The 24957-nt window shown below is 39.1% G+C and overlaps 1 protein-coding gene across 3 annotated transcripts in view; it reads left to right on the top strand.

Moving 5' to 3' along the window:
• Positions 1–22141, top strand: part of RALGPS2 (Ral GEF with PH domain and SH3 binding motif 2) — a 165445-nt gene extending 143304 nt beyond the window's left edge. For 2 of the 3 annotated variants that reach the window (XM_026509278.4, XM_026509279.4), the window contains 5 exons: positions 1492–1597; positions 4249–4341; positions 11540–11645; positions 13785–13876; positions 16544–22141. In XM_026509278.4, the coding sequence (XP_026365063.1) occupies positions 1492–1597; positions 4249–4341; positions 11540–11645; positions 13785–13876; positions 16544–16573 (427 nt within the window). In that variant the 3' untranslated portion in view covers positions 16574–22141. Of the gene's footprint in view, positions 1–1491; positions 1598–4248; positions 4342–11539; positions 11646–13784; positions 15882–16543 lie in introns of those variants that run through there. The other variant, XM_057314892.1, reaches the window with a different exon arrangement.
• The last annotated feature ends 2816 nt before the right edge of the window (positions 22142–24957 follow it).

The following is a 24957-nucleotide window of genomic DNA, read 5'->3' on the forward strand; positions in this document are numbered from 1 at the left end:
CTCAACTAATTGGTTTAAAAACTAAAAAAATATCCACAAAAGCTTTCTTTCCAAGATTTAATCTAGAGATAAATTTGAACTTCTCTTTCTGATCCACTGAGCTGATTGCAAAATAATTCCAACTTGGTGGCCTTGTAACTGCACAGGTCTCTTTAAGGTGGCTAGTTCTTGGATAAGCAGTACAGAAATCTGTTTTTCAAAGGCTACTGTCACAGCATTTACTTTGCTAGTAAGTCTCCATTCAGTTTATCTTTGTTAAGAATTTCTCATATAAACTGCAGTCCCTGAATTTAGACAAGTCTATTTCAGTAAATAATATTTGTGCTTTTAAACTCATTTTTGTTCAGTGGTTTATTAGTTAAAGCAGGTCTCTTTCTGCACCATATTAGCTACGGAAGGAAATGAGAATGTTAGATTGATGTGGGGCTGGAGGTTACTGGTAATGGGTAATCAGCCACTTCATAATACAACAAATACAGTAGCCAACTTCAGAAGTAAACTTTTTATCAATTTGGTGTCTAATCTCTTTGTGTATACCTCCCTGAATATAATAGCAATAGCATGAAATTTCTAGTGGCCTCTAGGTTTTTAAGTCACTTTGAAGACACCTAAATAATCATAAAGGGATAAACTGGCAAACTTCAGTTTTCTTCCCTCTTGCAGGAGTTCTGCAGATCATGTCAGATCTCCAGAGAATGACGGATTTTTATTAGTCTCTATGTTTTAATGGATTCGTACAAGTTATTGTTGTTTTAAATATAGGACTCTAAGTCAGTTGGGGAAAGATTCTTAAATGTTTGGTTACTTTCTGGTGGTTTTCTGAAGATATGTGAAAAGGAAACCTTGAGTTTTGGAGTTATTCCTTCCTTAGAGAGCTGTTAGGCTATAATCAAACCCTTACGCACTGACAGCATTTAAATGTTACCACAATTTATTACAGTACGCTAGTTTTTTAAACATGTTGTTATTGCCTATATTACTTCTCACCTATTTTAGAACTAAATTAAGCATGGGTTTTCTTTTTATTTTCTTCCTTTTTTGAGCTTCTGCTCTTTTTATTTTGAGTTTTATATGCTTAAATACTTTCTAACAAAAAGAATCCTCACCTTTCCTACCAGGACTTAAAGTTTCTAATGGGGAAAAACGTTTACAACAGTGATGCAAATGTGGCATGTTAAGAAGAAGAAAAAGTCTTAAATCCTTAATTTAGTCTTCACTGAAGTGAATTACTCTATTCTTTCTAAATTATACTTGTTCAAATATGTAATAAAGTGTGCGTTTTTTAACCATCTGACTTTAATAACTTCCTGATTAAACTTTTGTGACAGCTTATAAATTTCAGATCAGTAAGTCTTCATAACTGTCAGTGTCTTCTAATGCTGAGTATGTAACAGTTTTGAAGTTAAGAGTAATGACATTTCATTGAAGTACCTGCTTTGTAACTACCCTACACAGAAGGTCTTACGTGCTCTTCTCTTCATTCCGTTATAGTTCTGCAGAATCAGAAGACTTGGCAGTACATTTATATCCGGGAGCTGTAACTATTCAAGGTGTTCTCAGGAGAAAAACGTTGTTAAAAGAAGGCAAAAAGCCGACAGTAAGCTCTTACTGTATTATATTTTAACATACCTCTGAAAATAAGCAAACACGTAGGACCCTAAAAATATGAGAACAATGAAATAAAACCAGATGTGTAATACACTTGAAATAACGGAAGATGCACGTCTGCCTCCCCGCGGTTCTTAGTTTAGACTCGAGGCGGATCATCCGTTGACGGCGTGTCCATCCAGGTGCTCCTTTGCGGCTGTCTGTCCCCTAATGTAGCTGTTACACAGGACCGTTTCTCGGAGAACGCTGAAAGCATATGCTGTTATGAAATAGTTTAGTCATAAGTTTAGTAAAAATAATAGAGAGCAACAACCCTAAAAAGTGGAATGCAACCGATTTTGTTTTTGTCAGTCCTGAGTTGTTTATTTAAATCCCTGTAGTGCAGTTTCATTTTCCTTCATGAAATAAAACGCAGATAGTAAATGTCCTCCAAACCATTGTTATATTTTTTTAAATGACAAAAGTTTAGTGGCACGAAACCTTCTGTACATGACATAGAAGTTTCTTCTTCCCCAGGAGCAGCAAGCGGTTTGGCTGCTAAAGAAAGAAGACTTTTTTTTTTCTTTTCTCAAATAATAGTATAATTTATCTAGTTTGGAATAAAAACCTCAATGTGTATCCAAACTCAACACTTCTGAAGATACGAGAGCTTCTTAAAATGTAAAAATGGTTTACATCTAAGCAGCCTGATTTTGCTGCTTACGTTACAGTAAACCAGAGTCGAGAAGGCCAGCTAGTAAGAACGAGGAGTAGCGTGTCAGTTGAGGCGTTACCACTATCGTGCGCCAGATGCTAGAAGCAGAGCAGCAGACAAGATGAGGCAAAGTGCCTGCCTTGTGCAGATGACGTTCCAGCGAGACAAATAGAAAGTAAGCCCTTGAAGTGAGGTCACGGGATGGCAGGTGAGAGGATGAGGAGAGGTCTCTGCACAGCGAGGCATCCGAGCTGCCATCTGAACGCGGCAGGCGAGCTAGCACGTGAGGCTTAGAGTTCAGGCGGCGAGAAGGCCTGTAGAGCTGAGGCTCGGCAGGAGGAGGAGGCAAAGTCAGAGAACAGGGTTGTTGATGACGTATTAGGTGCCGTGTATGAGAAAGCGTGGAAATGACGGTGGTTCCTGGGTTGGGGGCTGAGCTGGATGAATGTTGGGAACGTTTACCAAAACAGGGAAAGTTTTTCCAAGAAAGGGCTGGTAAGTCTTGGCTAAGTTCACTTTAATAGGCGTTTTAGGCATAGAAGTGGAGATGTCAGTCCGGCTCTAAAAAGTACAGTTCAGAAGTTCGGCAGAGAGGTGGCAGCCAGCGACGGAGATTGGGTGTTACTAGCATGCAGATGGTAGTTGAAGTGTGGGGCCGGGTGAGACAGATCGTCCGTGAGGAAAGTAGAGCCGGGGAAGAGAAGAGGGCCGAGGATGGAACTCTGCAGCACACCAAGGCCTGCTATGAGAAGCAGAGAGGAAAACGAAGGAACTGTTACCAGAGAAGTGCAGAGGTTAAAGTATTTCAAGAAGGAAGGAGTGGCCAGCTGTGTTGGATGTTGCTAAGAGGTTGACCGTGGTAAGAACAGAGGCTTTGAGATACGTCCGTGATCAGTGACCTTGACAGCAGCAGCCTGACTGAAAGTAAGTTGAGGAGAAGATGGGCAAGAGAGAAGTAGAGTCAGGGATTAGAGGCCCCTTGCAAGAAGTTACACTGTAAACAGGAGCAGAGAAATTGGGTGCTCTCTGATGGGGCAGTGGAGGGATTTTCAAAGATGAGAGTGCTGTGAAGCCTCATTTTTGTAATGATGGGAGAGGGAGAGAAATCAAAACAGTGGAGAGAGGAGTAAATTACAAAAGGAGATTTCTTGAGGGAGTGAGAGATAGTAGGAATCTAGAGCAAGAAAGGAGGGTAGAGTTTCTCCTGTGATAGGAGCAGTGTCGACGCTTCTGTTGCAGCAGGAAGAAAGGCTAAGTAGGTGGGTCTACAAACAGATCGTTGGATGGAATTGGTCTGGGAAGGTGAGGAAGTCCTCACGAGATTTCACCTATTTTTCTCTGGGAAGTGCGCAGTGCTACTGTAAGAGGATGGAGTACTGGGATTTTTAAGAAAAGGAATGAAATGGTTGTCTCCAGAGAGAAAGAGTATAATGACTTGATGGGGTAAAAGTGAAGTACTACTAATTGCTGTATGAGGTTGCTCGTTCTCATTTTATCAGTTGGTACAATTGTGTGATTTCTCCAGCAATATTTGATTATTATGTGCCCAGTGATCAGATGGTTAGATTTAAACAGGGCTAGGGTTATATCAGGAGAGAGGGACAGTGAGAGTCAGGTATTTGGAAGGGAATGGATGTAGTGCTGGACTGTGTGGTATTGGCTAAATACGAAGAAGGGAGAGGGAGGGTACGGGGTGGGGAGGCAGCGGCAATGCTAGATAGTGTTAAGAAGTGCTATGGTTTTGCTGAAACCAATAGTTACTGAATGAAAGTATAGTCAAGCATATTCAGTGGAAGTGACAGGAATGTGGGAGATAAAGATTTCAGAAGTGATTCAACTCTAGGATTAGGCTCAGGTGGCTGGAGTGGAGCTGAAGGTCCTTGGCACTGAGTAAGGAAACTGAGAAGCGGGTGGTGGTATGTATGTTCCTGTGTTTGTCTTTCCAGGTAGCGTCGTGGACAAAGTATTGGGCAGCTTTGTGTGGGACACAGCTTTTTTACTATGCTGCCAAGTCTCTAAAAGCTACAGAAAGAAAGCATGTGAGTATTCCTCCTCTGACTCCTAGCAGAGTTTCAGTTGCCTCTTCACGGTTGTAAAGAAAGTGGTCCTAATGGAGTGCAGCAATTTGGATTTTTTCCATATTCTAATGCGAAGTTCTTACATCTATTCCTTGTGTGAGTGTTGTGGTAGAATTATTTTTATTTAGTAAGAGCATTCCAGGGAAGGCCTTGGAATAACTTCCATATTTAGAGGTTCTTTTTTTGAATGCTATTTTTCCATCAAAAGGTCAAAAGTGCACATGAACGCTATATATCTTGGCATCAAAACCTTCCCAAGCCTGGCTTTCTTGTTCAGAAAATAGTTGAAAATTATTGCTTTGGAGCCTCAGTTCATAATCTGTAAAATGTGAAAAATTGGGACCATCATCGAAAGTTCTGTCCACCTCAGTCTCGGACGGAGTGGTTTTCCTCAACAGTGACGAGGAATAATAGTTACTATGCTCACTGTAGTCCACTTTGTTGTGTTGCATGTTATTAGAAGAAGCCTCTCGGTGCACTTTTCTCCAAATGTGGAGGCTTCCTACAAATCTTCTGCATGCTGTTTTGTTTTTATATGCTAGTGATACAGTTTTTGAAAGGAAAAAATTTTCCGTGTTGCATTAATAAAATCCCCTTGAGAAGAATTTTATTTCTAAGTCATGTATTTGCAGTGAAATTAAGTGGTTTACCATACTGAGGAAAGGTAATCCACTAAAAAATGGAGTCCTTTTACTATGTATAAATTATCCAGTGACATTGCATAATTCAGAGAAGCTCTTCTTTATTCTTACAGTTGTAGTTCTTTATAATCAAACCAGAGGTATAGAAGAGTACATTTGTGGTTTAAGTGAGTGTCATAAGTGCCATAAGATAGTATCACCTTCCTTCCTTCCTCACCATACCCACACCTGTCAGTGTCCTGAGTTTCACATTTAATCATTGTTCTTCTTCAGAGTTTACCATATATGTTTCCTTAAACAACACATTGCTTCATTTTTGAACTGTACCTGAATGGAATCATACAAATTCTCAAGTTCTGGCTTTGTTTTGTTTTGTTTTGTTTTTTGAAAGGGAGAGGGCCGGGGGAGGGGCAGAGGAAGAGAGAGAATCTTAAACAGGCTCCACACCCAGTGCAGAGCCCAACAGTGGGACTCGATCCCACGACCCTGCGATCATGATCTGAGCTGAAATCAAGAGTCAGACACTTAACCAGCTGAGCCACCCAAGCATCCCTGAAGTTCTGGCTTTTTTGCCCACTATTATTTTACAATTGTTTAGGTACAGTCCTCACATTGAGGTAAAGGACTGTTTTTTGTATTCTGGTCAAAGTGACTAATACACACCCAGCAGAGTTATACAGACTCGTTCCACCCAAACATTTTGCAAAGTAATTGCCTCTGATTACATGCTGTCCTCAAAGGGAGGAACAAAAGGTTGCTATAGCTAACTTAAATCCTTTGTTTTCAGATGTAGTTAACTCTTCACAAAGCCACTTTGAGATGCTTGGCTCAATTTCACTTAGTTGACGATTATGAAGAAGTAGCTATTCAAAATTAAATGTTTTTTTATTATTTTTCCCTTAACTTTAATTGGAAAGAAGCCAAATGAAATTAGAGCATACTGGGTTGTGAGGAAATCAAATTGAGTGCCAAGGAAATGGACTATATTCCTAATCTTCTTAAACTGTTCAGGTTAAAGAAGAAATTACAAGAACACAGAGGGTAGAGAGACAGGCTCATGTTTATATTGTAGAATCAGTTTTAGATGAGATGTAGCTTAGAAGTAAAAGCAATGAAGGAAAAACTTTTAAAAATCATTTTTAAATAAAATTAAAATACAAATTGGAAGAAAATAATGGCTATAGATAAGCAACAGATAAAGGAGTAAAATGTATTATATAAACAGAGCACCACCTATGTGGTGTTCTTGCCAAGAGTTTAACCTGACTCTAATCGTGAAGAAACAATCAAATCCAGACTTCGGGACATTCTATAAGACAACTGGCTTGGATTCTTAAGACCAAAATTTGGTAGATGGAGGGGGTGGGGGGAACAGGAGGACTGTTACAGATTAAAAGAGACTGAAGAGTCTGAGAGGTAAATGCAATATGTGTTCTTTGGTTGAATCCTGGAGGTAATTTCTTTTTCTTTTTTTTTTTAAACTACAAAGGTCATAATTGGGACAGTCGAAAAAATTTTAATATGGACTCCATAAAAAATGATGTGTCTGTTAAATTTCTGAAGATACTTCTGTTGTGGTTACACAGAAATATATTCTTAGGCTACACATGCTGAAATATTTAGGACTCAGTTTTACGATGTCTGCAGTTCTAAAAGATCAAGAAAATGCACAAAATGTAGACTCATGGCTACCAATGCGGCGTTCTTGGAGCTTTGTAGTTTCAACCTTTCAAAATTAAAAGCTGAAGGGGAAAAAAATGACTAATGAAAATATACCTGTTCGTTTATGTCTATAAATGCAGGAGAAGGAAATCTGGAAGCCTACAAACCTATAAGTTTTACTACTCTATACATTTTTTTTTGCCCAAGAGGAACAGAATAGGCTTGGCAGGGTAGAATAGTAAGTGGAGAGAGCGAAGCGGGGACTCCTGTTATGTCTATATTTTTGGATTTTTTTTCAAGATTTTATTTATTTATTTGAGAGAGAGAGCACAAGTGGGGATGAAGGTGGGGAAGGGCAGAGGCAGAGGGAGAGGGAGAAGCAGACTTCCTGCTGAGCAGGGAGCCCAACGCAGGGCTCGAGCATGACCTGAGCCAAAGGCAGACACTTAACTGACTGAGCCACCCAGGAGCCCCTTTTTGGATGTTTTAAAATGAAAACATTCACTGGAAAAATATTTTTTAATGGAAGTTTATTTATTGTAAAAAAAAAAAAGAAATTTTGCAGGTATGTTTGAACCCATCACTGTATTGTAGAGAGTGAATAAATACTGTTCCATTAGTTAAATTTTTAAAGACCAAGACCAAGCCTGAAAAGAAATCTGTAACAAAACTGAAGACTTGCCACAGCTCAGTGGGGATAAAACAGGACACTAGAAAAAGGGAAAGAGGAGATAAATAGAAGATGAAATATAAGTGGCTAATAAACATGAAAAGATGACCAACCTTATTAGGTATTGAAAATGCAGGTTAAAGAAGATGCCCTTTTTTGCTCTTAGGCAAAAATTTTGAAGATTGTTAATAGAGCATTGGCCATGGTGTGGGGAAACATGGACTATTATCCATGATTTGCAGAAATTTAAATTGGTATTGTTTTTGTGGTAGGCAGTCCTAGTCCATATTTAACTCAGTAATAACCAGTGATTCCTTATCTGAGAATCTGTCCTGTGGAAATTCTTGAACAAGTGCACGAAGATACCTGTAGAAGAATATTCCTGTAGTATTTATAATAGAAATCTGTAAAGACTCAAAATACTCATCAATAAGGAAGTACTGAAAACTGCAAGTGAGAGTACAGATATGCCCCCATTAGTACAATGGACCCTTGAACGGGGAGGGGGGTGGGGGAATGGGATAGGCCGGTGATGGGTAGTAAGGAGGGCACGTATTGCATGGTGCACTGGGTGTTATACGCAACTAATGAAGCATCGAGCCTTACATCGGAAACCAGGGATGTACTGTATGGTGACTAACATAATATAATAAAAAATCATTATAAAAAAAAAAAATGGACCCTTGAACAACGAGGTTAGAAGCACCTACCCCACCTGCCTCCCACACCTGTGCAGTTAAAAATCTGTGTATAACTTTTAACTCCCCAAAAACTTAACTACCAATAGCCTTTTGATCAAAAGGTTTACCAATGACATAAACAGTTGGTTGACATATTTTGTATATTATATGTATTATATGACATATTCTCACAATAAAGTAAGCTAGAAAAAATGTTAAGAAAATCATAAGAAAAAAATACACTTACTGTAATGTATCCAGAAAAATCCACATTTTTAAATAGACCTACATAGTTCAAACCCATGTTGTTCAAGGGTCAGCTGTATATGAAAACCAACAGCACCAAAAAACCCTTTGGTGTAAATGCATAGAGAAAGGGCAGACCTTTGTTTCCATGTGTTTTCTGCGTGGATAACCAGTTTTCCTGGCATCATTTAGCAAACAGTTCATTCTTCCTTCATCAGTCTGCGGAATCCACTCTTGTCATATGAATTTACATCTCTACGCCCAGATTGCTCTCTTGACTTCCGTTGCCCTGTCTGTCCCTGTCCTGTGGCCCATGGTCTCAATTACTGTAGCTTTATGAGTCTTGATGTGTGTCAGGGCGGGTCCTGACTACGTGTTCTCAAGAGCGTACTGGCTATTTCTGCTCCTTTGCTCTTGTATATAAATTTTAGAATCAGCTTCTCAAGTTCCGTAAAACCCTACTGAAATTTTTATTGAAATGACACTGAATCTATATAAATGAACTTAGGGAGAATTGACATATTTACAAAGCAAACAAACCTTTTTCTTCATCTCATGGTATTTCTTCATTGATTTATGTCTTCTTGGATACCTTGAATCGGTTCTACTTCTGTGTATCTTTTGTTGCATGTATTGCTAGGTACGTCTCTTACAAATGACTTTTACATTTCTCGTGTATAGAATTACAATTGATTTTTATACTGATCTTTACCAAGTGTCCTTGCTCATGATTCTTATTACTTTGGTAGATTTTAGTGGATTTTCTTTGTCGATATTATCATCTGTGAGTAATGGCAGTTTTATTTCTTCCTTACTCTTACTAGGTCTTCAAATTCTGTGTTGAATGGAAGTAGCAATGATGGGCATCCTTGTCTTGATACTGATTTTGAAATGTTTTTATAGCATTTTACCCTTGAGTGTGTGTGTTGCAGGGTTTTGATTTGGGGATTTTTATTTTATTTTATTTTATTTGGTCTTTCCTGCTTTATTTTGGTTTGGTTTTTGTGTAGGTTTGTTTGTTTGATTGGTGGATACTCTTTATTGAATTAGAAAGTTCCCTTCTGGGGCGCCTGGGTGGCACAGCGGTTAAAGCGTCTGCCTTCGGCTCAGGGCGTGATCCCGGTGTTCCGGGATCGAGCCCCACATCAGGCTCCTCCGCTATGAGCCTGCTTCTTCCTCTCCCACTCCCCCTGCTTGTGTTCCCTCTCTCGCTGGCTGTCTCTATCTCTGTCAAATAAATAAATAAAATCTTAAAAAAAAAAAAAAAGTTCCCTTCTATTCCTAGTCTATCACAAATACACATTATGTTTTTGCAAAAGCTTATTGGGTAAACTGAGTTGAATGTATTTTTTTTCTTTTTTAATCTGTTAATATGGTGATTTAGTTTAATAATTTTTCTAAAGTAAAAAAAAATAATTGTTCTAAAGTTGAACTAATCTTGCTTTCTTGGAATAAACCCAGTTTAGTTTTTTGGTTTTTTTTTAAAGATTTTATTTATTTGACAGAGAGAGACAGCCAGCGAGAGAGGGAACACAAGCAGGGGGAGTGGGAGAGGAAGAAGCAGGCTCATAGCGGAGGAGCCTGATGTGGGGCTCGATCCCGGAACACCGGGATCACGCCCTGAGCCGAAGGCAGACGCTTTAACCGCTGTGCCACCCAGGCGCCCCAAACCCAGTTTAGTTTTGCTTTCTTGAAATAAACCCAATTTTGCATTGCTTGATTTCTAACATTAAACCAACCTAACATTCCTCGGATAAATCCAGATTGGTCATCATATATCAGCTTTTTTTTTTTTTAATTCATTTATTTATTTTAGAGAGTGAAAGAGAGCAGGAGCAGGAGGGGCAGAGGGAGAGAAAGAATCTCAAGCAGCCTCTATGCTGAGCATGGAACCCAGCACGGGGCTCCATCTCACAACCATGAGATTACAACCTGAGCGAAAACCAAGTGTCAGACACTCAACCAACTGCACTACCCAGGCACCCCTATCGGCTTTTTCCAATATTTTACCTAATATTTTTTTCATTTATGGTCACAAATGAAATTAACCTCAATTTTCTGTTCTTTTCTAATAGCCCTTTTTTTTCCATTACATTTATTTCAAGTATAACTTTAAAAAAAATGAAGAATAGGGGCGCCTGGGTGGCACAGCGGTTAAGCGTCTGCCTTCGGCTCAGGGCGTGATCCCGGCGTTCTGGGATCGAGCCCCACATCAGGCTCTTCTGCTATGAGCCTGCTTCTTCCTCTCCCACTCCCTCTGCTTGTGTTCCCTCTCTTGCTGGCTGTCTCTGTCGAATAAATAAATAAAATCTTTAAAAAAAAAAATGAAGAATAGAAAGTAACAAGCATACTAAGAATACTTTTTTTTTTTTGAGAAATACAAGTGAGAACATATTGTTAAGAATTGTCTGGGTCGGGGCGCTTGGGTGGCACAGCGGTTAAGCGTCTGCCTTCGGCTCAGGGCGTGATCCCAGCGTTCTGGGATTGAGCCCCACATCAGGCTCCTCCGCTATGAGCCTGCTTCTTCCTCTCCGACTCCCCCTGCTTGTGTTCCCTCTCTCGCTGGCTGTCTCTATCTCTGTCGAATAAATAAATAAAATCTTTAAAAAAAAAAAAAAAAAAGAATTGTCTGGGTCACCAGGGTGGCTCAGTCAGTTGAGCATCCAGCTCTTGATTTCAGCTCAGTCTTGATCCCAGGGTCATGAGTCCAACCCCATGTTGGGCTCCATGCCCACTTTAAAAAAAAAAAAAAAAAATTTGAAAGCACTGGTGGTTTAGTAAATCATCAGGTTTCAGGTAATACCCCTATTACGTTATATACTTTAAATTTATGCTATGTTATATGTTAATTATATCTCCGTAAAGCTGGGTAAAAAAAGATAACACCTCTATTAAAATACAGGTGTGTTTCCTAATGAGGGAGGGGGTTTGGGGCAGTATAGTAAGGAACAGAAAAAAACAACAGAGATGAATTTATCAGATCCAGCAATAGATCGTGTTTTTTTGGGAATTGAGCCTCAGACAGTTAGGTTTTAATGAAGAGTTGAAGCTAGGAAGGATCTGACGAGTAGGAGACTATCTAAAGCGGGCATTCCTAAATGAAATTTCGTAGTAGGTAAAAAGCTGTGAGGCGACTCAACCAACATGAAGTCACAAATCTTATCTCTCATGGGAGAAACTGAAAATATGCTTATCCTTAATTTTCGCTTAGGATGAGCCATAAATTTTGTGTTTCCATTAATGATCTTTTTATCTCTCAGTTCAAATCAACATCAAATAAGAACGTATCTGTGGTAGGATGGATGGTGATGATGGCCGATGACCCAGAACACCCAGATCTCTTCTTGCTGACTGACTCTGAGAAAGGTGAATCATTAGAATGTGTTAGGGTTTAAGGTACTGCGTGTACATAACATTCAGTTGGTCCAAACATAGTTTAACTGGAGTACTTGACCAGGAACATGTTTATGTAGTTTTGTCACATAGTGTATAGTAATGATAACAATATTTTTGGTATCAGTATCTATTGTAAGTATATTTATTTTGCTGCATGGGCATAAACTTGAAATTAAAAGCCCAAGTAATCCTTAGGGAGCTAAGACCCAGGCAGAGAGGGAGGGAAGGAGGGAACTGGAGAAGCGGTTACTTTAAAATCTCAGGCATTTGCTATGTATTGTAGTACCGCTCCGTTTATACCCTGAAATAAATTGCTGTTCTTAAGTTCTGAATGTGGCAGAGGTTTCCTCTAAATGATTTTTATTCCTTTATTTTTAACTAAGTTAATTGGTTATTTAACTCATGTCACTTTCCAAATAAGTATAATTAATAATTAATACTTTGCTTAACAATACTGAGAGAGACTTATGAATGAAATTGTTGACTGTTGACTAGAGGAGTTTTATAAGTGGATCAGAGAAGTTGGCGGGTGGGCAGTGTAGAATCAGACCGTGTGTGCATCTCTAAGCAGAGACCACAGGCAGCCAGCAGAACACAGCCTTACGTGACTGCTGTTCTTCCTTTATGACACCTGCCAGCTGTTGACAAGCACCTCAAAGGAAGCCAGAATCTTCCACTGCAGCAACTCACCACTGAAACTCTACTTATTGACTGTACAGTTACATTTGGACCTCCATTCAGAATGTGTTTTATATCAACAGATATTCTGCTTTTAGGATATTATAGCATTTTAAGTGAAAACGTAAGCAAATATGTTGGATGTGGAAAAAAAATAATAGTAGCAAAATGTCTCATTTTGAGATGAAATAGATTGACTTAGAGTAAGAACTACCTACTCCGTATTCTGAATTCAAAGTCCCTGCCCCAACCCCCAAATCCCAAAGGCATTATTCATAAAATTATATTTTAAGGAGATCATTTTCATTTGGCTTAGTTAACAATTTTTTTTATTTTCTTTCAATTTCCTTAGTGTAGCTTGACAGAACTACTTCCAAGTAGCCAAGGTTTTGGTAACATTTGGACTGATGGTCTTTTGGAGGGGGAGGAGAAAGTAGATAAATGGCAGCTTTGGACAGCTTAATTGTAGATATGCCTTCGATTCAGATGGATCTAATGTCCACATCTGAGTTCAGCAAGTAAAACAGTATTATTTAACATTAAACATTTGGTGAAGAAACTGTTGCTTCTGAAAGTGCAAAAGTTCTCTGAGTGTTCCAGTCTCAAAGGAAAGCTCTATCATGTCTAAAAATGGTCGGGCGCTTGGGCCATTGAAGGCAGTTATAAAGAAGAGATTCTTTACATTCGTTACGAATTGGGAAGTAAAAACTTAGGACAATGATAAAAGGGAATAAAGCTCAACTTAGGGCAGCCTTTGGTACATAAGTCCTTTCTTTTTTCAGTTTATCACCTTGATACATACAATCATATAAGATATATTTATTTTGTATCAGTCTTGAATTAGTCAACATAAGCTCTAAATATGCACAACAGAGATGAATTTCTAATTTTCTAAAAGAGGAAAGTGACTCTTCAGAGTTTCCCAGAAAGCCCCCAGTAGACTCAGAAATCTGATCATTTCAGCAAACATAACTGACAACTAAAAGCATAGTTGATATTGATGTTAGCTAATTAATCCTTAATCACTTTACATACCTAATGTTTAAGTGTTAAACGTGTTAAAGTGTTTTGCCTGTAAAAACTTAATATTAACATATTCTGTACTCTAGTCCTACATACATACTTAGAGGAGCCAAACAATTCTTTTATTTAGGTATACTTTCCTCTGACAAACATTTAAGGAGACAAAAATACTTCTCTTCCAATTCAGAAACAACAAAACAGTGACTTTCTGAATAAATGATAGCATGTGAATGTAGCATAGGGAACTCTTCTTTTAATTTGTATTAGAAAATCAGGTGTTAGAGACAGAGAATTCTGAAACTGAGATTTTTAATCACATTTTATTTTGCTCCTTGATATCTGGCTGAATTATTATATGCCAGAGTCCTTAAAATTTCATTATTTTTCCCTTGTTTTTAATAACTTTAGGAAACTCATACAAGTTTCAAGCTGGCAACAGAATGAACGCGATGCTGTGGTTTAAGCATTTGAGTGCGGCCTGCCAAAGCAACAGACAGCAGGTGAGTGGCGCCTCTCAGCGCGGGACGGCCCCTCCCTTGGGACTGTATTTAAGAGTTCCATGGGCATTAAGCAGACTAATTTTATGAATGAAGAGGGAAAATGATACTGTTTCTATTCTTTCTCCTGTTGACAGCAGTAAACAAGGTATAAAGTCCACATTTTAGTGAGGAGATAGTCAATAAAATAATGAAAAAATAAAATTTCAAATGCTGAAAACTGTATACAGAACTATATATACATATATATATGGAAAACAAAATAGAATTATGTGATACAGAGTGATGAGAGTAGACACAACTTTAAATAAAGAAGAGTGAGCAGCAGAGATGTCCCCGAAGACATTAACGTGACAAGAAGGAACAGCTGTGTGAAGATGAAGGGGATCGGAGGTCTGGTGGAGGGCACAGAAAGGTCAAAGCTCCTGAAGGTGGAAGGAGCTTCAAGTGTTCAAAAGAGGCAACGGTAGCCCGTGTCATAGAATATAGTGAGAGGCAAAGAAGGAGAGCCCAGGGGGATAAAACTTAGATGGCACTTCAATAAAATTTACTCTGATTCATCTTTATTCTGTTAATAACTTGACACGGGTTCCTGTGGTTGCAGCGAAACCCAAAACCATTTGGATTTGCTTGTTTTTATTTCACCGAAACAAAGATGGTCTAATTCAAAGGCTTTCAGCTGCAGAGGAGAAATGAAGCCATGGTGGTGTTTTCCCCAAACCCTGTTGCAGATCTAAAGTCGAGCCACGAATCGGTAGAAAAGACATAAAATAATTGCAGTTATGGAAATACGTGTAGACTTTTTGTAGGCCAGTTTTTAGTTGAATATATTTGAAGACCATTGACTTCAGGTACTGAAATTCAGAAGTGTACAGTTAAGTGTTATCCGTAGCTAACTCTGAGTGATATAATACACTATATAAGTTTATACCGCTTATTAAAGGTATTTTTCACCCTGTGTTGTCAGAACCGAAGTTGTACCCCTTTCTAGATAAAGGAAGAAACTAAATCTCAGAAGTGCTAAATGACCTATACGGGGTCAAACAAGTAAATGTCTTTATCTTTTAGGACCGTTCTTTTTAAATATTGTTAGAATAGGCTTTGTTCTCTGAGAATTTTTATTTCATATATATATATATATATATGAAAGACTAATAGCGGTATTTGGTATCATTTTTACCACCTTCCATTAAGGACGTGAAATGCCATAGAACAAAGACTGCTTTCTTGCCTTTGTCAAGTTAGGGTCTGGGACAGAATGAAAGAAACAGACCTTCTTTTGCCCAGACTACGCTTATGTGCAACTCAACTTACATTCTTGAAGTGTGCTTAAAGTATTAAGTGTCATTCTTTTAAATCGCAGATTTCGAGATGAATCTAGACAGTGTATGCATACCAACGTAAAGGTTCAATTTTCTTTTACTATGTTAAGCAGACCTTCCAGCGAAACAAGTCAACCAAATGTGTATAAGTGGGTTTTATTTGTTTGTCTCTGTACTGGGGAGAATCAGAGAGTAGCAACTGTATCAATAGAATCTGTGAAATGTGAAAATTTTTAGTAGAAGACTGATTCACTCAAGTACAGTACCTTAAATCACATTCAAGGAACTTAGGAGGAAGTGAACTTATACTTTATTTAAACATGGGTTTCTTATAACCAGACCTGAGAATTTATACTTTAAGCACTGAGTATTTGTATTATATGTGATTTATGATTCAGTTATGATTATAGTATTAAAGAATTTTTTCATTCAGAGGGTGACATGTGTAAGAGACTTCCCCCTCCCTTTTTTTTTTTTTAATATCCTAGGTTTTCAGAAAAAAAATTCCTAAAGTGATAGCTGTTAAGCTGTTTTAAAGGACAGAGAAATGACCACTGAAGTGGGACTATCTCCCCCAGCACAACTTTAGAAAACAGATAGTAAGGGTTAAGAGTGTTTTTTTGACATGGTGAAACCCTCTTTAGTCCTTGACTAGAGGACTCATCAGCTGATTTCCAAAAACAAAATATATTCATATTTCAAACAATTATTGTGGAATTTATCCTCACTACAATGTGGACTTCATTCTAATTGTTGATTTCTATAAGGAATCAAATTAAACTTGATCCAGTGATAAGCCTCAAACTATTATATAACCTGTTGATTTTTCAGAGTCACCAAGTGTCAGATCAGAATTTATCTAACGATGAGTTTTATTCTTTTATACTTTCATGATGATTTCACAAAGAAATTCTTAGTAATGTTCATTATAAAATTATCTGTGCTGGATTTAAAAATGTGCATGTAGGAATTCCTGTTAATGCAGATACTGAGAAAATTGATGATAAGTGTGTTTGTCAGAGTGTCTCCCTAACTAGAGCCACCGTCTTTTCTCGTTCATTTGCTCACTCAGCAGACATCTGCTGAGCGCCCTGTGTTAGACAAGATACCGTCTCCACCCTTTGTCCTGTTCCAGTTCAGTTTTCTGGAAAGAGAGTATTAGCTCAGTGATTTTCTCAAAAATGTCCTAGCATATTTTATTCATTATTCATAAATGATTGCAGTACCTTCTGTCAAATTCCTTTTTTAAAAAGATATCTGGGCTTAAAATGACGAAGAAAGATAAGAAATTGTACTTTGGAAAGCAGCTTTTAAATACTATCAGTTTTGTACTGCTTATATTTTTAAGGTTCCTACAAACTTGATGACTTTTGAGTAAAAGCCTAAGAGAGAAGCGAGGTGAACTCTTGCCCTAAGTAAGAGCAAGGCTGATGAAGGTGCCAGCTGTGAGCCGGTTCTGGGCCAGGAGGAGCCCAGCGGCTCCGTCTCAGCCTTTGGAGTTCTGAACCAAAAAAGCACGAATTTCAGGGAATGAAGTGAGATATTCCCAGAGAACAAATTGGAGTTACCAAACAAACTGCCATGGACCACGCTTCTTTTCTCTGAACTGACCTGCGGAAACCACTGCCTTAAAAGAATGAAAGGAAAACCAACATGAAACACCAAATAGTGTGTGTGAATCTTCCGGCGGTGCTGTGCTTGGAGTAGATCGTAGCTAATTTGCATTTCTTTTAACTTTGTACTAATTTTGGAGGGGGGAATCACCTTTTTTTAGATACACTTTAAAAAGGAAAAACATATTTCTTATGGGTTACGTGAGGGGCTGGTGTTGAGCGGAGGTGTGAGCATGTGCTGCGTGAGGACGATGCCCCCAGCAGCCGGCCCGGGGGCATCTCCGCAGCCCCCCGGCTCTCCCACGGCAGGTCTCGGATTTAGACGTGCCCACAATGGGACGTGCGGGGGTTCATGTGGGACTGGGGGTGGGGATTGTCGTGAATGAGGGGAGATTTTTTTTTTTAACACTAAACTTCGGAAACTCGGTACTGTACGGGGAACATCGTGTCCTGCAGGCGGCATGAAGGCTCGGTGTTGCCGTTCGACACTCTTTTCGGGTGGGCTCCGGAAAACATGGTTCTTTTTAACTGGGTTTGAAATTTAGCCTTCCATATGAATTCATTGTTGGACCACAGATCTGCTTAGGAAAGAACTGTAATCCCAACTTAAACTTTTCTGAGATTTTACAGTAATTATATTTTTTTCAAGTTAATTGAATTATCCCTTCTACCAGTCACTGGGGATTTTTGTCGTCAAGATGACATACTGGTATTTCCTCAGAATATTTTCTTTTACAGTGTTTAATGTATACAATGCCAGTAATTTTTTTTATTGCTCATTTTCCTTATTTTTGTTAACTAGATTCATGATCACATTTGTTTAAAAGAGCTTCCACATCTGTACGCGTGTATGTATTTTATTATAAGGCACACAGAATAATTTTAAAAAAGAAAAAGGTGAAAGATTGAGATTCTGGGAATCTTAAGTATCAAAACTTTCCTTCTTATGTAACTTTCCTTTATTACAAAACACTTTTCTGAAAACTTACTATAGGTCCCGGCCATGAAACTATGTTTTGTCAGCAGTTGACCAAGCTGTTCGTGAGAGCTCTTCCATGCCACGGTGCGTTTAATTTCCAGGATAAATGTCGAATTGCAAAAAAGAAAAAAAAAAAAGTTAAAGATGAGCTGCCTTAGAGTTTCAAAAAATGGCACTTGAACAAAGGCTATGTGTTAGATGTTAGAAACTCATGGGGCGTCCTGTATTTTATCAATGGCCCAGAGTAAGAAAGGTTTTTTGACGATCTCTTCCAATAAACTTGTAATACTTTGGGCCTCACATAGAATTTCTCACATTTGCATTCTTTAGTGAACTTCATACGTTTTTTATCATCTCGAAGCCATAAAACTTAAATATTAAATAGAAAATATCGTCCACAGAATAATTAGCTAAAAGTCTATCCAAAGGAAAGTAGAAGAGCTTTGAAAGGATGTTAAGGGTTCAAATATTTTTCTCATATAGCACAGTTAGAAATACCATTATTTCTGGTTTTGTGGAAAGTGACATGGGCTGGAGAGGGCAAAACGTTGCCTGTGCTGAGTGATTTTTCAATTAATGGTCTCCCAAGTTTAACCCACGTTGGGTACATAGACACCACCTGCATCGCCGGCAGTATTACTTCATAGACCTTGCACATCTTTCTTTTGTTTTACATTTTTTTAACTCCTTACTTTGTGTATTTCTCTTCAGAAATAAGTGTTTTTAACAGTGTGTGTGCTTTTTAAAAAATACTGTGGGTGAGAACCCTGTGGATTTTTTATTATCGTTTTGTTTGTCATAAATAAGCTAAAATAGGTACATTTTAGGTTAACCATATTTAGGGAGATTTGCAACTGGAAGTCAGAGCCTGACATCACACAGTTTTGCCAAAGAGAGAGCTAAACTGGAAGATGTGTTTGATATTTCAGCTCTAAACGTTAAGGGGTACTTGCCCAGGGAAAGAAGAGCGTTCAGATTTGGTGAATAGTCCCTATATAGAACTGTGGCCTCTCACTGAGCGAAACTCTTAACACAGCCGTGCAGTAGAAGTAGCCGTTGTTCTTCTCTCTTCAGAAGATTGGACATTGCTTTGGAGGATTATTTTAGCGTTTGAAACAAATGGAAACCAGTGAGAGAAGCGAATTGAAATAGCATAGGTGAATTTTTGATCTGTAATTCACCAAATGGTACAACAATTCAAGCAAAGAAAATAGGTCACCAAAATATTTAAATATTTAGGTAGTTTATTAGTAGGAAGATGAAAATTTTTTTTCCTCTTATTAAGCTTATGCTTAATAAGTTAGTAAATTAGTGACTCAAAGCTTGAAATCTCTATCAATATTAAGCTCATTTGTTTCTCTCCTAGCCAAGAACAACTCATTAGAAATTCCATTATATTTTAAATTTAAGCTAGTTTACGAAGAGCATAAATATTGGCATATTATACGGCCCGGTGTAGTAGTATATAATACTAGCCGAAATACAGTTTGAGACACATCTCATTTGTTTCACAGTTTATTTGAACATGGAAGCTTGTTTTTCATACAGAAGTAACATCAGTTTTTAAAATACAACTGTAAAAAGAACTGCATAATAATGACCTTCAGAGCACTAGTTTTGGTTTCATGCTCCCCTCTGTGTTTGGACTTTGCTTAATTTTTTTCAGAGGTATTATTATCTCCAGACTATAAGAATTGAAAGAGAACTGATCAAACACAACTTCCTATAAGCGTTTTCTTCACTATGTAAATATTATTTGTATAAACATTACAAAAAGGGATCCAAACAATTTGAGTATTTTTTTTTTCTCCCTGGGTATGTGCTTCAAGGACAATTTGTTTTTCTGTGTAGAAAATGCCATGACTGTCGCACTACCTTTTGTGTGGACTGTCTTGGGATCGGGTCTTTCCGTATGTCAAGAATTAGGGTGTTCCTCACTCCCAGGTTTTTGTAAATGGCTTTATTCCTCTTCTAGATGACTTCTAGAAAAGCCCAAGGAGCTCTGCTGTTACAGAGGGGGAAATGGCTGCTGTCTGTGGTATACACACTCCACGGATTGGTTGAACCTGGGGGCCCCGGGATTACTAGAATTTACCTGGCCACATGACTTGAGCAGTGGTCTTCTGAGCTTAAACCCATAAGCTATACACCTTTCCTACTGAACACAAAACTCTAAGGCATTAATTGGAAATCCATACTAATAGTAGACTTCCTCCATTAACTGTTGAAAAGAATATATCCACTGTTGATTTCCTTCTTGCTTTCTGAGGCACATTCCTTTCCACCCAGTCTTTAAACCACCATATTACCTTCTTCTGCCGACAAGGGGGAGCAGTGTTGCTTCACAGAGATAATCTGTGATAAAAGAAATCCTCTGCTTCAGAGGCTTTTGAAATCATTGGATCCCTTTTTTTGAAAGTGAAGAGGAGCTCGCCTGGGCCGGGGTGGAACTGTGGGGCTGCTGTTGCACGAGCAGATGATACAGGGCACGTGGTGAGGTTTGCCTGGCCTTTTTGGTGACCTTCTAGGGCTTGCTTTCATTTTCTCTCTCCTTTTTTCAAACATAGTAAATTTATGATTTTACAGCCAGAGTGGTATTCTGTTTTTTCTAAGCTTTGAGATACAAACATTGTTACTTAATCACATTGATGAGGGTTATTTTCCACATGAAGTCAACCTTTTCAAACTGATCTAAGCCCTTTTTGGTCTTGCTCCCGTAAAAATGGCTTGTAACTAAAGTGACTTTTTTTTTTTTTTCCCATTTAGAGGATTCTGATGAAAGATCTGTGCATGCAAACAAAGTTACTGAAAGCGATTTCATTACACTGGTATCTCAAGTTGTAGTGTGGGGAAGATTTGGTCAGTGCCTTAACAATCTGAAGACCAATTTTAGGGCATCGAGCATGACAATAATCATTCGCCCTCTTACTCCTCTAATTTCAGGAGTGTGTGCTAGCCCTCTCTCCACCAGCTTACTCTTTCTCCCAGCAAGTGTAAGAGCGTCTGTGCAGATAGCCTCCAGGTCGTCGTTGCAGCCCTCTGAGGTCATGAGTCTTTTTAAGACAGGCTCCCTCCCTGCTTCTCTCCTGCCAGGGCAGGAGATAAAAAACAAACCCACCCAAATCAGCCTTTAGATGAGCACTTTTAAGAATAGCTTTGAAGAGCGTCCCGCTGAGTGTGTTTTTATTTTGTGGTGTTGATGTTGTTTTGAGCACCCATTTAATTAGAAGGCCTTTCAGAAAACCCCTAAAGGAACACATTACAGCCAGAAAGATTTGTTGGGGTCTTATTAAAGCTACTGAAATCTTGTAATGAGATTTGACCAAAAATGAGATTTAGATTGGTTCATTCTTATATTTAAATAAAACTCAGAACAAACAGGCAGTCATTTAACCTACCAGATACTGTTTCCTTGGAAATATGGCAGGAAGGTGAAAACAATTCCAGTATATAAATGTAAAGGGAAGCTGAGAGACTACACTAGCTTTCTTAGTCAAAACAACACTTGGAAACATTTTGCTTCTCTGAGACTCTTGCAAGATCTGACGCTACTGTTGTTCAACTGAGTCAAGATGCTGTTTTTCACATTTTTTAAGGGCTAGTTATATTCCAGAATAGGGAAGTAGACATAGTCTTTAAAGCCAAATGAAATGTTGACTGATCCTGGAGGGTTATTAGCGGAATTTAAATTTTGCTTCTAGTCGTTCGGCCTGCAAAGTGGCGATGGAATTAAGGGAATAGAATGCATAGTTAGAGTGCTTTGAAAGGATTGCACTTTTGTTTTAATAGACCAGTTAAAATTTCATAAATATTACCTATGCTTTAGATATCAGGTAACAGATACTAAGTTTCCCCTCAAGACGTCATCACCTGTTAGGACTAGTCACAAATCTAGTCCAATAATTATTGATTTATCAGGTCTGACACAGTGGCTGGTTATAAGTCACCACACTTTCAAGAGTTTCTACATCATCTTAATTGTTGACCAATGTATTGTTTCACAGCCCACTGAAGTGTGTATGTGTGGGGAAGGGGTGGGGAACTCGCTCACAATGGAATCTGAAGGAGAGAAACATCTGTGGGGGTAAACATCCACTGATGATCGTATACAGGAGAACACAAGCCATTTTTATTCTTCTTTAGCCCAGTTAACTCGAGGTACTCCAGTGACGAAGCGCTGGGTTGCACTGTGACCTCCCTGAGCGATGTGCAGCTTGGTTCCTCTCTCGCTTTCTGTTTCTGTTTAATGTGCACATGTGAGTGTGAGATCTTCAGTGTGTTTGCATAAGCTAACTTAAAATGAATTTAAGTACAGTTTTCTGAAACATTTCTACTGAAATAAATTACTTAAAAATACAGATTGTGTGGGGATGATTTGTTGCCATAGTTACATTTTTATCATTAACTTTTAAAATGCATTTTATCATTAAGTTTTAAATCAGTGCTCTAATGTGATCTTTTTCTCATTCTAAACTAGTTGACGAGGTTTCTGTGGGTACAGGAAGCTTCTGTCTGGGTACACTTCGTTGCTCTTCCCTGTCCTGGGACGAGGGTGCGCTCTGGCGTGCTGACAGATGGGGTCTGGAGGAATAGGGGTCGCGGGTCCAATATTTCCAACTTCATCTCCCCGCTCCCAAGTATATGATGTGATAGGAGCGGTCCCCAAAGAGGTCTTCTTTGCTAATATGGACTGTATTTCATAGATTCTAAGACATGGCGTTCAGTTGTAAGCAGCACAGAAATAGCTGTGTGGAGTCTCCTCCTGTAAGTCACTAGCTGAGGTGTTGGTTATGCCCTAAGAAGCCCACACGAACTGCCCTCTAAGAACTAGTTTTCAACAGTTTTCTCGCCTTTCTAACAGCCTTTGAAAATTTTCAGTGTCCCTGTATTGGAACCAAAAGAGAGTGACAGTTCTCTGATGGGGTCAACCTGTCTTTACTTCACACAGTGCCACCTTTATGTGGGGGGACCTTTCCATAGGTGCATGCTCAGTTTCTGGGTTCCCTTTTCTGTTTCATTAGTGGTTTGTCTTTGAGCCAGGGCAAGTGCACTTGTACTTCAAAGATACTGTATTTTTTACAAACTGAAGTTTTGTGGCAACCCTGCTTCGCACAGGTCCATTGGCGCCATTTTTCCAACAGTACTTGCTCACTTTGTGTCTCTGTCACATTTTTGTAATTCAGTATTTCAGGTTTTTTCATTATTATGTTGGTTCTAGTGATACGTGATCAGTCATCTTTGCTATTATTGTAATTGTTAGACGGCGCGCGTATGTGAGACGACGGACAATTTGGCAAGTGTTGTGTGTTCGGACTGCTCCACCAACTGGCCATTCCTCCATCTCTCCCTCTCCTTGGGCCTCCCTATTCCTGAGACACAAATAATGAAATTAAGCCAGTTAGTAACCCTACAGTGGCCTCTCTGTGTTCAAATAAAGGAAAGAGTTGTAGGTCTCACTTTAAATTACAAACTAGAAATGAGCTTAGTGAAAAAACCAAGATGGAGTAAAAGGTAGGCTTCTTGGCACCAAATAGTTTGCCAAGTTGTGAATGCAAAAGGAAAGTTCTTGAAGGATATTAAAAGTGCTACTTCAGTGAACGCACAAATGATACAAAAGCAAAACAGCCTTATATAAGGCTGAGATGGAGAAAGTTATAATAGTGTGGACAGAAGATAAAACAACCACAACATTCCCTTAAACCAAAGCCTATTCAGGAGCGAGGCCCTAACTCAAGTCTCTGAAGACAGAGAGGTGGGGAAGCCGCAGAAGAAAAGTTGGAAGCTAACAGAGGTTCATTTATGAGGTTTAAGAAAAGCAGCTGCCTCCATCACACAAAAGTACGAGGTGAGGCAGCAAGTTTATCCAGAAGATCGAGCGAAGGCACAATGTAGGTGAAACAGCCTTGTATTAGAAGAGGATGTCGTCTAGGACTTCAGTAGCTAGAGGAGGGCTGGCTCTCTGGCCAGGGGCTCATGGAAGCTGGTGACCTTAAGTTGGAACCAGCACTCATTTCCATTCCAAAAATCCTAATGCTCTAGAAATGGGACAAAATTTGGATGGGAGCACCTCTCTTTACAAATGGTTTACTGAATATTTTAAGCCCACTGTTGAGACCTGCTGCTCAGGGCGGAAAGAAATCTCAGTATAACGGCTCACCGACAATGTGCCTGCTCGCCCAGGAGCTCGGATGGAGATGGACAGCAGGACTCACATTGCTTTCACGGCTGCTGACACCACGCTCATTCTGCAGTCCGTGGATTAAGACAAAATCTTGGCTTTTATGTCTTACTTTTTAAGAGATACATTTGTGGGGCACCTGGCTGGTTCGGTCGGTGGAGTGTGCAACTCCTGATCGCGGAGTTGGGAGTTCCAGCCCCACGTTGGGTATAGAGATTACTTACATATAAAATCTTTAAAAAAAATTAAAAAGTGGGCGCCTGGGTGGCTCAGTCTGTTGAGCATCTGCCTTCGGCTCAGGGCCCACATCAGGCCCCCTGCTCCACGGGAAGCCTGCGTCTCCCTCTCCCTCTGCCTGCCACTCCCCCTACTTGCGCTCTCTCACTCTCTGTCAAATAAATAAATAAAATCTTTAAAAATAAATAAGTAAGAATAAATACATTTCGTAAGGCTACAGCAGGCACAGATGGTGATTCTTCAGATGGATCTGGGCAAAGTAAATTGAAAACCTTCTGGAAAGGATTCGCCATCCTAGATGTCATTGAGAATACGCATGATTCATGGGAAGAGGTCCACGTAACACGAATAGGAGTTCAGAAGAAGTTGATTCTGTCCCTCACAGATGACTTGGGAGGGGTTCGGGACTCTGTGGAGGGAGTAAGTGCTGAGCTAGTAGGAATAGCCGAAGCGCCAGAAGTGAAGAAAGTAGTTTCTTGAGATGGACTCCACTCCTGGTGAAGATGCCATGATGATTATTGAAATGACTACAAAGGATTTAGAATATTACATAAATTTAGTTGACAAAGCAATGGGAGGGTTTGAGAGGATTGACTCTAATTTTGAATGAAGGTCCTGGGTAAATGCTATCAGACAGCACTGCATGCTACAGAGTAATTGTCGTGAAAGAGTCCATTGATGCAGCAAACTTCAGTGTTGTCCTATTTCAAGAAACTGCCACAGTCGCCCCAGCCTTCAGTAACCACCACCCTGAT

Source organism: Ursus arctos, unplaced genomic scaffold (genome assembly GCF_023065955.2).
Source record: "Ursus arctos isolate Adak ecotype North America unplaced genomic scaffold, UrsArc2.0 scaffold_2, whole genome shotgun sequence".
Classification (NCBI taxonomy): Eukaryota; Metazoa; Chordata; class Mammalia; order Carnivora; family Ursidae; genus Ursus; species Ursus arctos.